At 43.8% G+C, this 15,472-nt stretch overlaps 1 protein-coding gene across 10 annotated transcripts in view; it reads left to right on the top strand.

Moving 5' to 3' along the window:
• The window catches only part of dipk1c (divergent protein kinase domain 1C), a 49,916-nt gene extending 40,234 nt beyond the window's left edge, over positions 1–9,682 (top strand). For all 10 annotated transcript variants that reach the window (XM_080306846.1, XM_080306845.1, XM_080306843.1 and 7 more), the window contains 4 exons: positions 1,333–1,642; positions 4,643–4,807; positions 8,020–8,094; positions 8,583–9,682. In XM_080306846.1, coding sequence (XP_080162972.1) covers positions 1,333–1,642; positions 4,643–4,807; positions 8,020–8,094; positions 8,583–8,810 — 778 coding nt within the window. In that variant the 3' untranslated portion in view covers positions 8,811–9,682. The remainder of the gene's footprint in view (positions 1–1,332; positions 1,643–4,642; positions 4,808–8,019; positions 8,095–8,582) is intronic.
• Positions 9,683–15,472: the final 5,790 nt, after the last annotated feature.

Here is a 15,472-nt window from a genome sequence, read left to right as displayed (position 1 = left end):
GTCTGATATCAGCTCTCATCGAGCTGCAGCTGATTAAAAGTCTTTTCCACATTTTATCCCCACCTGAAGAAGAACCCATTCATCACCGGCTGTTTTATAGAGAGCATTATTTTACATCACTGGTACTAATGTGTTCACACTCAAGTGTTTTGGTGTCTGAGCTCTGTTCACCTTCACTGAGCAGGAGGGAGGAGACAGAGGTGCGTGGTTAGACAGCCGAGGCTGTTACAGCTTAGTGGGTTAGTTTAGTTTTACTGAAGGAAGCCTGTGTGAAGGACACGCTGCTGTATTTCCTGGAGTAGACGACAGTCAGCATGCCCCCAAACAGACAGGAAGTAAAGTAATGGCTCATAAACGAGATCAGATAAAAACACCTGTGTGGTCTCCAGATTTTCATCCGTGATGATTCCTTCAAGTTCAAGAACTCAAGTTACCAGAAGGTAACGAACCAAAACTGCTCGGTCCACAAAGACGGATCCACTGCTGGAAACGTGCAAACCTCTGTGTGCACAGACCGCGACTGTGAAGGGGTACAAAAGCACAGATGAGCGAGGTTGCACATCCATGCATCCATCCAACCAACATCTGTCCATCTATCTATCCAACTTCCTCCATCCATCAATCCAACATGTGTCCATCCATCCATCCATCCATCCATACATCCAACATCAATTCATGTGGGTCGATTGTGGCTCAAGAGTTGGGAGTTCGCCTTGTAATTGGAAGGTTGCCGGTTCAAGCCCCGGCTCCGACAGTCTCGGTCATTGTGTCCTTGGGCAAGACACTTCACCCGTAGCCTACTGGTGGTGGTCAGAGGGCCCGGTGGCGCCAGTGTCCGGCAGCCTCGCGTCTGTCAGTGCGCCCCAGGGTGGCTGTGGCTACAATGTAGCTGCCATCACCAGTGTGTGAATGGGTGGATGACTGGATATGTAAAGCGCTTTGGAGTCCTTAGGGACTAGTAAAGCGCTATATATAAATACAGGCCATCTATCCATCCATGCATCCATACATCCATCGATCCAACATGTGGCCATCCATCCATCTATCCAACTTCCTCCATCCATCCATGTGTCCATCCATCCCGATACTGCCAGAACACCTCAGAGTTTAGTTATGAAGAAAGACTTCATGATATCTCTGGTAGAGTCTGGTCCACAGATCAGTGTAACAGATCCAGTACGGACTCTTCTCTGGAGCTTAAACCTTCTTCTGAGTAAAGACACTTGTTTTATCAGTTTTCAGCTTATTGTCTCCATGTTTGTCCTGATGATGACTTCCTGTGACATCACTTTGGCCTCATTGTATCTGCTTTCTGTTCCCTCTGGTCTCCAGAGTCCTGCAGGACCTCAGCACCCACGTGGCCAAGGTGCTGGGCTCCTGTGGTCACTTCTACGCTGTGGAGTACCTCTCAGCCGGGCACGCCTGGGACCAGAACATCTTTTCCCTGGATGACGTGGCCATTTCTGAGGTTCAGGATCAGGGTGAAGGCGGAGACCGAGCCAGGTGGAAGGCCCGAGAGATGATGCACCGCATCGCGCTGAGCTTCCTGGACATGGTGTGGCACTTTGACAATGACTTCACCCACAAGCTACACCTCTGCGACATCAAACCGGAGAACTTTGCCATCAGGAAGGACCTCACGGTAAGTCCTCAGGTGTGACTTTGAACACGCTCACTCTGCTTTGTCTTTGCAGTGACTCAGAAACCACGGAGGAGGGCTGAATGGCTTTAATGCTGGCTGAGGATATAATGAACGTAAGAAGGATGAAAGCAGAGCAGGGAGCTGGGAGAAAAGAGATAAAAGGGACGTGTTTTTAGAAAGCTATTAGAGCAAAGATGGAAATCAGATGCTGGACGGCGGATTACGTGAGGTTTTTCTTGAACAGATATTTTTTTAGCTAAAGGAAGAAGATGTGACGCTGCTGCTGGGGAGAGAAGGTCATTGTGCAAACACACACCTGGGTACTTCTGTCTTTGTGAGGACGTTCACGCACATTATCAGAATCAGAAAGACTTTATTTATCCCCAAGGGGCAATTAAGATACACAGAATATACAGTATATACACAAAAGTGACTGAAAGGTGAATAAATAACTGTAAGTGAGTAAAGTGTCAGCAGTGTAAAAACAGACTAGTTTATGTTTCTGGTGTGGGAAATGTTCTTATCGGCAGGAGTTAAAAAGCAGAGCTGCTTTGGGGACAATGGTGGCGCTCCTCCTCCTCTCAGTCCTGCAGGAAATGCAGCAGAGGCGTCGCCCAGAGGGGAGGCATTGAAATGTGGGGTGAAGAATGTGAGAGGGGTTGTTGATGATTTTGGCTGCCTGTCTGAGGGCCTGTTGGCTGAAAACCTGTCAGAGTTCTGACAGGCAGGCCAATGATTTTAGAGCACACTGATGCAGTGTGCGGCAGTCTGTTCCTGTATGAAGGCTGAGATTTACCGCCCTGCAACTTGACGGACACCATTGAAATAAAGTCCAGGGTGGAGGTCGTGCCTCACAGCCTCACTGAGGGAAACAATCAGAGGGGATTTCCAGGAACGGGCACCAGCCTGGAAGCAGTCCAGATATGAACGAGGACACGGAGACCTTGGAGGGTGGAGTTTTTGGACTGTTGATGATTTTTGATGATTGTTCATTCATTCAACCCTCAAACCCAACAAGATCCCCAAACTCTGAGAAAGATGAAATAATCTCAGCGTCTTTGTTCTCGTGCCTGGAGTCAAATCCAGCGGCTGTCACCTCTGATGGATCCTCGGCCCATCAGTCACACGAAAGACTAAAAATAAAGTTTTCCATGAGCTGGAGCCAGACGTCCTCATCTCCAAGTCCCCATTAATCACCCCGTGATCAAACTTCTCATCCGTCTTTATTAATATCTGTAATGTTAAAATTAAAAGTATAAGCTTGCTTACTCTAGAATGAGAAGTGGACTTTGGTGTTTTTCCTGCGGTCATAAATCAGGAGGATGGAGGGAACCGAGCAGGGTTTGTTTTCTCAGCGTTATCTGAAGCTTTTATGGTTTGTCGTTAAATCAGCAGCACTTCAGGTCGGCGCTGGACTCCAGCCAACAATCACAGCTCAGCCTAAGCTATTTTATCTCTCATTGTTCAGCCCCTGATCGCTGGAAAATGAGCAGTTAAAGGGAAAAAAATGAGGCGTTTGTAGCGCCAACAAAAGTCAAGTAAAGCAGAGGCTCACAATTGTTCTCCCGGTTTTGCAGGATTAATGTTTTTCCTGTCAAAGTGCTGACATGGAACATGTTTAACTGCCCTCACTTAATAATGCCAGCACCGTAAAACCACCGTGCAGCCTGCGCTCGTTTACTCCAGGTGTGAGTGGAGTCATTTCATCTGGTTAAAGAGATTTTTATCTGCAGATTATTCCCAGCAGACCTCCCGAGCACTGCCAGGCTCTGTGCCACAGAGACACGCTGCTGCTTACAAACTGGTAATATAATCCAGGACATCAACACACACCGCACGGCGTGACGATTAATCCACCGCAGAAAATAGTTCCAGATGATCAAAGCTGTTTGTAAAAAAAATGAAACTGCCTGTGGAAGATCTTCATCTCTGTCGGGCCAGAAGCAAACGAGCGTCCTGTCAGTGCGTCTCTCCTGCATCAGGGCTGATTTAAATAATACAGACCGGCAGATTGTTACTCCAAGAAAACCCTCCAAACTTCAGTTTGACGTCATAAATATGAAAGAAAAATCTCACAAGCTCAGGAGAGAAAGATGTGAGTTTGAGACGATGAAAAACACTCACTGCAGTAAACGTGCTTTGAGCGGTGGAGTGACCGGAGGCCCACACACACATTTAAACTGTGTGAGATTTTTATCACTCATCTGAAAAATCTGAAAAACATGTTTTCATATTTTACTGCTGGGGGACATTTGGCCTTTAAAACTCCTTTCACTTTTCCTCCGCACAAAAGAATCTCTGTAAAGTCTCATTTGAATAATAAAGACGAAAAGAGTCTTTTTGTAGTTTAGAAATTTATCAGAAGCTTTCTTTTATTTTGATTCCATGTCCTAAAAACTGGATCGAATGTAGTGGAGTGAAAATTGTCAGTGGCTCATTTTTATTGGATTCTCGTCTCTTTTGTAGCAAATTAAAATTCTGATTAGTTTAAAATGTTATAATAATTTCATGACGTGTAAACATTTAAATGAACCCTAACACCACCTGTTTTCTGTTATTATAAAACCTTTGTGATGCTGATTTAATTCATTCCTTTCAGTCTGAGCTTTGAAACACTTTCTGTGCATCCGTCACAGATTGTTACGGCAGGATTTCACTTCATGCATCTTCAGTTTTTGGTTTCTACAGAGCTCCAAATCTGCCGTTACAGCTCACACATCCAAATATCTGAAGAACTTCAGGCCTCACTGTGTTTGTGTTCAGCCCACAGAGTCCGTGTTCATAGAGCCGCAGCACCTGAAGGTTTCTGAGCTCGAGGGCAGAATTTCAGGCAGATCTGAGCTCGTCATGTGGGACACGTTTTTTATTTATGTAGCGTGCTGGGATGGCGTGAGCACATCCAGGCTGTGTGTCATGTTTTGCACCTTTGAAAATATAAGGTGTGGATAATCCTGCAGCATGGGCTCACACAGGGCGGGTGTCCTCTGGTGTGTCCTGCAGGTGGTGGCGATCGACGTGGACATGGCGTTCTTCGAGCCGAAGATGAGGGACATCCTGGAACAGAACTGCAGCAGCGACGACGACTGCAACTTCTTCGACTGCTCGTCCAGGTGTAACCTGAGCAAACGCAGGTGCAGCCCGCGCCGCAGCAACAGCAACCTGCAGGTAAGCGAGGCCCTGTGACCTCACTGTGACACTTTCAGCTTTGAGCTTTTATTTTGTAAAAATCTGCTGAAAATGTGTTTTATTGTGACACTTTAATTTGGTGTGATTTTATTCTCTCAAATGCAGCGGTCACATGACTAAACCATCAAAGTCCGTTCAGTTTAACACTTTAACTCTTTCATTTTTCCCTCCTATGAAATTATTATTATTATTATTACGTATGTATCTATTTATCTTTATCTATTTACTGTACAAAATGATCAGGTTTTAGACGAGTTTTGTGTTTTTTGTAAAATAATAGTGAGTAATAAAACTTTCAGTCTGCAGAGGAAATAAACTGGCTAAAAGGAGAAAGTTTTATAATAAATAAAAATCATTTTGTATAATTAAGCAGAACTCTGAGAAACAAAAGCGTCTAAAATTAAAAGTGTCTTTGTTCCTCTCCGAGTCTTTGTCCACCTGTGTGGATGTTTTTCATTCCTCGGCGCGAGCGCTGAGCCGTCGGCTCGCTCTGCAGAAAATTACAGGGTTGGTCTGTTTCTCCTCTTCCACCGTCGATCGTCCACAACGTCTAATTACACGTGTGGAAAAGTGTGGAATGATAATTACTGACCGGCCTGATCCTGCTGACAGGCAGAGTTTCAACCTGTTTATTTACCTGTGCAGGTGATTTTGTCTGCAGGCTCACTGCTGCTGAGGAAACGATTTTCTCTCTTTTTTAAATGCATTTTGTATATTTGATCAATAAAATAACTTTTAAAGAAAAAAGTGAAAAGTTTTATACTGAAAAATTCATTTTCATTTCTGTCGATTTTATTTCTGTATCAAATTAAACCTGAAGAGTCGACACAATTTATCTATATGTCAGATTCATGCAGTTTATTACTTTAATTATGAACTTAATTATGAATTTATTCACTTTTTTATTGTTTATGATTGTTAAAGAGCGGTGAGGTGTGGGGGCCGTGACCTTTGCTCTCACATCTGAGATCCTCTGATGGGAGTAAAATATTTATGTTCTTAATATTTCATCTGATTGTATTTCACATCAAAAGTCCATTTTTAAATCTAAACTTCTGCATAAATTTGGAGTTTCTGGCTCATCGCTCTGCAGCTTCACATTAGACACATTTTTATTCTCTAAATATGGAAAAAAGTTACATTTGTCATCTGCTTGGAAACAAAAACACAAAATTAGTTACAGCACGAAGTCATGATTTAGGCTCACATTAAAATATTTGTCATCTTTATTATTCCAGCAGTTTCTGTGCTGTGGTTCCTCTCTTTCTTTACTTATTTACAGAATTATGATTATTGTTGTTATTGTTGTTTCATTGCTGTTCAAAATTGTTTTATTATTAAACTGAAGATGTTAGGAGAGTATTTTTATTATTTATAATGTTAAAGTGAAACAACTTAGAGAATTTCTCTAAATCATTTACAATTACTTTTAATAAATTACTTTTACCTTTAAATTGTTTTTAAATTAAATTATAATCACAAAATTAAAGCCAATTCTAATATTACATTACATTATATTACATTACATTACATTATATTATATTACATTATATTATATTACATTACATTATATTACATTATATTACATTACATTATATTACATTATATTATATTACATTACATTATATTACATTATTATATTACATTACATTATATTACATTATATTATTATATTATATTATATTACATTATATTATGTTACATTATATTACATTACATTATTATATTACATTACATTACATTATATTATATTACATTATATTACATTATATTATATTACATTATATTACATTACATTATATTACATTACATTATATTACATTATATTACATTATATTACATTACATTATATTACATTATATTACATTACATTATATTACATTACATTATATTACATTATATTATATTATTATATTATTATATTATATTACATTACATTACATTATTATATTACATTACATTATATTACATTATATTACATTACATTATATTACATTATATTACATTACATTATATTACATTACATTATATTACATTATATTATATTATTATATTATTATATTATATTACATTACATTACATTATTATATTACATTATATTATATTATTATATTACATTATATTACATTACATTATATTATATTATTATATTACATTATATTATATTATTATATTACATTATATTACATTGTTAGCAGTAGTAGTATTATGATGATCGTTGTTAGCTTGAAGTTGTTTTGACTCATCAGCCCGTCAAACTCAGAGGACAAAGGACACCAGAAGCTGAGCCGACGTTTCTGTCACCATCGCCATCGCCGTGACAACACCAGGACGGACTCTCATCGCCCCGTATCACATGACTCGTGATACGTGATACCTGCATTCATCCACCAAAAGAGGACGTTTAAATATGAGACGGACGGAAACTGTTTCTCTAACAGGTGACGACCGGAGGCGCAAACACGGCGGCGTCTGAGGCGGGAACCTTAGAAACTAACGGAGTGGATGGATCCCAGGAGAGAGGACAGGAAGCTGAAATTTAAAGGAAAGTAACAGAAACCAGAGACAGAACAAAATCAATTATCACCATAAATAAGAGTAAGTCGGAGCAGAGAGGAAGGAAGTGGGAAAGAGTTCAGGTGATGAAGAAAAAGGAACAAAGACACAAAAGAGGAGAAAAAACAGATGAACTGACAACTGAACCAAAACTGAGGAAAGGAGGCGAAGAACAAAGAGACGAAGAAGAAAGGAGAAGATGAAGATGAGTGATGATGACATGCTGACAACATGCTGCTCTGCCATTGGCCAAAGTGAGGCTCCACAGGTGTCTCTTGGGCGCACCCAGCAATGACCCTCAACCTGCCAATCATCTCCGGAGAGAAAGAAGTCATTGTGTGTGTGTGTGTGTGTGTGTGTGTGTGTGTGTGTGTGTGTGTGTGTGTGTGTGTGTGTGTGTGTGTGTGTGTGTGTGATGTCGTCTGCATACTGATGAACCAATCAGGTGCTGCTCAGACTCACTGCTCCTCCTCCTCTGTGATTACCTCTCCTGATGCGCTCTTCTTCTTCTTCTTCTTCACTTTTTCTTTACTTGGAAGCTTTCCCCTTTTTTTGCAGATTTCTTCTTCTTCTTTTTTTTCATCTAATTCGAGAGTCCGATGTGTGATTTGTGACTTTTTCCTCTTCGTCTTCAGGTGATCTGTGAGAAGATTTTTAGACCGTGGTTTTCTCCCACACTGCTTGGGGCCAAAGCAGCGCTCCCTCTGCAGGTAATGTATTTGAAAACATCTTCAGAGGTCCATCTCACCCCACGCCAGCATCCTGCTCTGTCACACCAGCATGTCCTCCTGTGTCTGTGAACCTTCTCAGCTCCACACCAAGCCATTAAAAATGCTCCAGCACATCCACAGTGCAGAGGTCCGGGTTAATTACAGTTACATGTGGAGGACTCCTGTCAATCAAAGCAGCCAGTAGTGTTTCTGTAGATTCAGAGATAATTTTAATACAACCTCAGCCAGGAAGCTCCAACGTGAAAGGGAAACTGGCACCAGCATCATTCGGGAATTCCAGTGATGGAGGGATAATAATTTGGTTTCAGCGATCAAATCCGACTCCGAGCCGACTTTAATCCCAGCTTTCCTGCAAACACTGATGAACTGCAAATTATCTAATGTAGGACAGCAGTTAAAGTCCTGAGTTTTGTGGATTAGAGAGTTTAAGACGTGATGTTGGTGTTGAAATTGTCTTTTTCCATCAGGTGGAGCTGCAGCGAGCTCTGCAGGAGTGTTCAGCGACTGAAGGGGGCGTGGAGGAGTCAGAGGAGGATGGAGGTGGTGGTGGTGGAGGAGGAGGAGGAGGAGGCAGGGGCGTCCATCAGCGCCTCTTCAGTGTCCTGAAGCGCCTCATCCAGGAGGGAGGGGCTTCAGATGAAAGCGGAGAGGCATGGGAGGGAAAAGGCCACGCCCACACTGCGCTGAACTTTTGAGCTGTAATGAGAAGGTCGATGTGGGCGGAGCATCTCAGAAAACCAGAGAATGTTTTAAAACTATCAACGGGTCTCTTCATGGCCAGAGAGCCCAGGTAAGACTGGCCACTCACTGATGGGAAAAGACTCGTCCACTGACACATTTTGGGTCCAGAACCACAGTTTGAGCCACTCTGAGTGTAAGCGACTCCGTCAGCAGGTCCCATCTCAAAGAGACACAGCAGTGAGACTTTTGGCCTCAGTGTGCATCGAACTCTATCACGATGAACAGTTTTAGACACACACACACAAAAGTCACGGTGTTCTCGCTGCCAGTGACGGACGTTTCATCCTACCCAGTTTGTAAAATTTAACCAGAACTTAAGGTGGAGTTCAGGAAAGGTCCACCTTTGCCTCCAACAAAGAGAACTTTGACCTAAGAACTGGTTTGCTGTGGAACAACTTGAGCTGCATCCATCACCTTTAGCTCACGAGTGTCCAGGTGCTCGTCTGGGAACGTCTGATTGGGTCACAGCGAGCATGGAAACATTCAGCGACGCCTCACGTTTCTTCTCGTCACAGAACCAGGGATCCAGTGTGGGCAGATCCTCGCAGATTTATTATCCTTTTACGTAACTGGTTAGTCTCAGTGAGATTTTTCAAAAGAAGCTCTCTCACTTGAAGAGAAACTGTAGAAAATAAATGTGTTTGAATGATAAATGCTGAGATACAATGTAACATATGACTAATGATGTTTGATTCACAGCTGAATGAACGACTCTTGGCCTCTTTTAAAGGTTTTTAATGGTTAATTTGACATGTTTTTGTCCCGTTGTCGACTGTTTTCAGGTTCCAAAGACAGATACCAATAAAACATATATCATCCATCCAAAGTGTGTTTGGTTTGTACAGAACGTCTGTCTCACAAAATACAATGTACTGTTTCATGTTGTATTAAAATAACAGATTTTGGAAAATGTACTGATAGTTTGGTCAAATGTCTTAGTGAAGAAGACATTTGTGACCTGCTGAGGCCTCCGGGAAGTTTCTTTGTTTAACAAGACCAATATGAGCCTCAGCAGTCACAGACACCCGCTCATTACTACTATGCAACATCCAGTAAAAATCCTTGAATTTCTCCCACCAAACCTGGGCTCAGACTTTTTGGAAGGTCTGTTACTATAGTAACCTAGCAAAATGGGTATGGCCCACACAATGTGCTTACACATGGCCCACACACTGCAAAGAATGACGGCCCTTTGGTGGCCCAGATCTGGTTTCCAGAGGTGGCCCACACATGGGCCAGCACAAGGCCAGCTGCAGACTCACTGCTGGACCTGTGCTGGCCCAGATGTCAGCCTAATGTGTACCTTAATTAAGCCATGTAATAACAACATGTGCCAGAATATAATAGTGCAAAAGTAACATGATGAAACTCTGTTCAGAGAGTGAATGGACTGATTCTTATATAGTGCTTTTCTACTCACCCAGATTACTCATAGTGCTCGATACAACATGTCATATTAACCTAATCACACACTTTCTCTAAACTGAGTGCTTCCTAACTACATTCATACTCTTGACATGCAGACTGGAGGAGGCAGGGATCGAACCACTAACCTTTCGATCAGTAGGTGACCTGCTCTTCCTCCTGAGCTACAGCCACCGAGTGGTGAACCTGAGTAAACCCTCACTAGGTTTGGATAAAGTGTGAACTCACAAACCTGTCAAACCTGCATTTGAAACCTTAGCTACCATAGCAGTATAGTATTGCAACATGGCATTTGGGTCTTCTAACTCAAATAGGAAAATGGGAACATAAATAGTGCCTCATTGCCAGACGTGGCCCACATCTGGTTGACATACACTCTGCCATGACACCAGTCAGTCAGAAGTGCCAGCTTGATGCCGGATCCAGGCCAGACCTGTTTTCTATGAGCCTGGGCCACATAAACCAAACCATAATCGGGCCAGATGTGGCATGCCATCACATAGACAGTGCCATCTATGCCAGGCCTGGCCCACATCTGGATGAAATACATCTTATCATGCCAGAAGTCAGCCAGCAGTGCCGGCTTGATGCCAGATATGCACCAACTGTGGAAAGCTGTCATGCATGTATCTGCAAACTTGATGACCTCATGTTAAGAGCTTGTGACACTAACCGCCCAGACTGTCCACTCACAGATCTCCGAGCTGGGAGTCGGTCCTTCTGGCAGGAAACTCCTTTGTTTGACTCTTTTAACTCGGAGCCCCAGAGAGACGATTCCAGGCTAACAAACTGAATCCCTGCAGCTTCTTTCATCAGGCGCCTGAGGCCTCATGTTACAGGTGTAGAAATGTGAGCGAGCTGCTGATGCGTCCCTGGCGTGTTTTAATTCCACTGCAGTCGGCTTCCTGGACGTGTCACCACAGCAGCTGTATGGAGAGGACTCAGCTGGAGAGCTTCCAGAGCTCTGCTCAGCCTGGCAGCTTTCCACTCTTTCACTTCTTTAACAAAACAAAAAACCAAAAGCTCCAAACTTCACGCTGAAAACGCTCCAGAGACTTTACTGGAAAGCAGAGCGGAGAGCATGATGTGTGCTGCAGATTCAAACGCTGATCTCCTTCCTGTCATATCAAACACCACAGGCCTCCCTGTGGTGGAAGCACAGACTTGTGGGTATTTAAGTTGAGCAGCACACCGACCGTGGCGCTGCTAAACACTGGGCCACACGCTGTGTTTGTGCTGCCGGCATGCAAAGCTGCTTAAGCTGCTGCTTTAAGTTCATATTCTCCTTCTGGCAACACGCCGGTTTGTCTTGTTCACAGTTTTATTTCACAGCAGATCAGAGGAGGCGTTTTATTTCACCCTGTCTACACAACTTTTCATTTATTGAAATTGATGAAGCGGTGCAGGAGGTCCAGACACCCGAGAAGACCGCTGTGTTAATCAGAACTCATTAAAACAAACTGGATGGTGACGCACACATGATGGACCTGATCTGAAGAAATGCTGCACACCTGAAAGCCTTTTTCTGCTGCCACCTCCTGTTAGCAGCGCTGCCTCAGGCCAGTCATAATGTGGGCGTCACCCAGCTGCCTTTCATCCTTTCAAAGGTTAAAAATCTTCCTTTGAGCCCAAAGGTGTGAAAATCAGTGGCTGAACTAAACTAAGCAAACCACCTGTGAGCCGTCTTCAGGTGTTTGTAGCTGTGATGTGTCAGCATTAGATCCTGCACATCATTCACCTTTAAGGCTACGTCTACACTAATCTGGATACATCTGAAAACGTCTACACTCATTTTCAGTGGTTTACGAGCAGTTGTTCATCCACATTGAAACGGCCGTAAACGCTTACGTGAAACGCAAGAAGATTCAGCCTGCCTCATTTCTGTCTGCCGTTTATTTACTTTCCGGGTCTTTGAAACGTTGCAGCAGAATGTGGAGGAAAAGCAGCGAGTTTTTTAAATGGACTCACAATGAGGTGGAGTTGTTGCTGCGAGTAACACAAAAGTCCAAAGTTGCAAAAGCGAGTGAGAGTTAAAGAATTTGAAGAAGAGCTCTCTGGAGCATCTACAGACTGATATTAATCTTTAACAGGGCTGTCAAACAACTGCTGTATAATGCCCTCCGCTATCTTAGTTTCATTGGTCACATGACTGCATCATCGTTTCTGAAAGGCTCCGGGGTCGCTGTCCACACTGCGATGCGAAGACACCGTTTTCAAATGTATCCGCTATGGGGAGCGTTTTGAAAACGCGAGAGAAAGATGCGTTTTCAAACGCAAACGTGTTAGTGTGGACGTAGCCTGAATGAAACATACAAGTTGCTTCAGATAAGTTTATATCATATCGTTAGTACGGCTATTGATCTGACATCTTCCCTCAGGTATTATTTTGCTGTTAGCAAGCAGGTGAACTAAGGTCACCAGCTTTATGTCTCTGTCTCACGGGCGTGTCCGTCTCCAAAGGCTCCATCATTTTGAGCTGTAATAGATAACAGCAAAAGTTCTTCAGCCAGGAAGGAGTGCAGAAAGACGAAGACGTCCATGCAGGGTGCAGACGTGCAGCTCGGTCTGTGCTGCGGCTGTTTGCCAAAGAAATATTTCTCTTTAACAGCACGAGATCGTAACAGATTTATGTTTGTGGGATTTTTAGTGTCTGATGTGTGATGTTGGATTTTTGGATGTTTTCCCCACATGTAGACAAACTAAGCGCAGCAAAGCCTCCAGTGGGAGTGTTTGTCCGGCTGTTTGTGAGAGCTTTACTGTTTCAGTCCTCGGGCTTTGTTCAGCGCCTCCAAACGTCTGAACAGCTGCTGAGAGAGGTGAGCTCTGACTTCCTGTTTTAAAAGGATTCTTGGCTCCTTTTTAGATTTCTAATCAATGATATTTGATGTGATCTGTTTCCATCACCGGGTCAGTACGTAGCTGCAGCCCCAGATGGGATTTCACTTTCAGTGGAAATAAAAGAAGAAATGTGAGCCAGTGTGGCCTGAAAGAGCCCGGACGTTTTCCTGGATCAGAAATCAGGGAAGTCATCTGCATCCACTTTCCTCATATCTAATGTTTCCAGCAGCCACCAAACTGGTCTTCATTATCCCAGAGAGGAGCCGCGCCTGGGCTTTAATAACAACAAAATCAGTTTAGTGACACGAGAGAAGAGTTCGAGTGAGCAGACCGACAGCAGAGGAGGAAACGATCACGGAGACATCAATCACAGAAGAGCAGCTGACGGAGAGCTGAAGTAAGGAAAGCTCAAACATCTGTGGAGCCCACTTTTCAGCAAAGTTTACCATCTGCTCGTATTTTGGTTTGAAGCTTTGAAAAAGCAAAGATGAACTCTCAGCTCAGAGGTGGTGTCCATCCTTCATGTACAGTCTGTTAGGCCCACCATGGCCGTCCCACACGTTTCCACTTTGTGTGCTCTGCATCACTGTGTGCCTTTAATTCACCAATCATGAAGTCTGGCTGAGAATTAAAGCTGGCGAGATAAAAGCTGATAACAGTGCGTGTTGCTTCTGTTCTACACGAGTTCATTTCACGGCGCGTTGGGTCCGAGCCAGAAACCCTCTGAGCTGTGATGAAGAGGCGGGCAGGGCGAGCGGGCGGTGAAACATTAAAGTTACTCACCGTGTCCGGCTTCATCTGCACGGAGCGTCACGGAAAACTGTTTCAGCTGCTTTCACTGAGGAGAAGAAGCTGAAAGAGGAAAAGAGAGAAAACGCCACAGAGTTGTTCTTTGTCTAAAACTACAGAACAGCTGTGCTGTGATGTGGGTTACTACGGTAACGACCTGCCTCACTGATCATCACGTTGGTCGAGCAGCCTGTTTGGTATCAGTGCATTAAATCTGTCCAACGTGTGCTTCCTGTTTAAGGAGTTCCTGAAGCTGTGCTCGTCTTTAGACTCCAGTAAGGACTGGAACTGGTTTTGGACCTCGTGGTTTCTCTCTGCTGGTTTTGGGGTCTCAGTGGAGTTTCTGGGAGCGATCAGAGTTTGAGTGATCCTGACACTTTGTCTGGAGGATGTTTGTACGCAATAAGATGAAGTGCAGACTGCTGTGAGCAGGTAGCTAAGACATGATTCTCGTCAGGCACAGTGATGTGCTGCTCACACTCAGCAGGTGCTGGGTTTGAACTTCCTGCTGTTCTGGGGTCTTTCTGTGTGGCGCTGTCTTGTCCCCCTGTGGCTGTGTGGGTGAACTGATGAAGCCAGACTGGTCGTAGGCGTGGATGTAGGAGGTGTTTGTCTCTCTGTATTAGCCCTGTGACGGTTTGATGACCTGCCTTTGGTCTAACCTGTTTCAGCTTATGGCAGACGGGATGAGCTAAAGCCACCTCCGTGGCTCAGACTGTGGATGGATGGATACACCCAAAGGGCCTCTCTCTCGCACCCCTCACTGGCCCCATATTTTCCTCGTTTAAAGTGTGTGAGCTACAAAGCCACTGATGAAGAGCCTGCAGGCTGAAAAATGATGATCTGGGTAAAACCTCGTGTAGGTTCACAGATGTTAAAGTGTTCTTATGGATTCTGGACTTCATTAGAAAGTTGAGCCGGCTGTTCATATCTGATGGAGCCTGCTGTCGTTTCTACTTTAAGGTGACGGTTCAGAGAGTGGAGAGAAGCATGGTAAGAATGCAAAATAAAGACTAAAGTATGAAGGACAGAAATCTGTAGGATGTGTCTACCTGCACAGGAACACTCAGAGCAGGAGAGCCTCACAGTTACACCTTCACGTTGGCATACATTAACATGCAGTTACACATGCATGTGTAATTCTATGCACCATGAAACACAAGCATGCATCGCGTTCTCCATCACTAATTGATTTTTCCTGCAGCTGACTCAAACCAGCTGCTGCTCCGATTTCACATTCATCCACAGATCCATCCACCATGCAGTACAGCCTGATTCAACCTTCAGTGCAGAAAGTAAAGCCAGGATGAAAAAGACACCAGATCTCCCAAAGCAAACCGACTGTGAGCCACTGTGTCCTGCTTTACTCGGATACTGCGACGATCAGATTTACCCAGAGCGTCGACAGGAGCCGAACAGCTTAGGCAGACTTGATGTCCTCGCACATGCAGAGGTTGTTTCCTGCTACAGGAAACAGGGGTGGGTGTAGCTCAGGTGGCAGAGCAGGTCAGCCACTAATCAGAAGGTCGGTGCTTCGATCCCAGGCTGCCTCCTGGCTGCCAAA

Source organism: Astatotilapia calliptera, chromosome 9 (genome assembly GCF_964374335.1).
Source record: "Astatotilapia calliptera chromosome 9, fAstCal68.1, whole genome shotgun sequence".
NCBI classification, from domain to species: domain Eukaryota; kingdom Metazoa; phylum Chordata; class Actinopteri; order Cichliformes; family Cichlidae; genus Astatotilapia; species Astatotilapia calliptera.
This window is presented reverse-complemented; position numbering and strand designations above follow the sequence as displayed.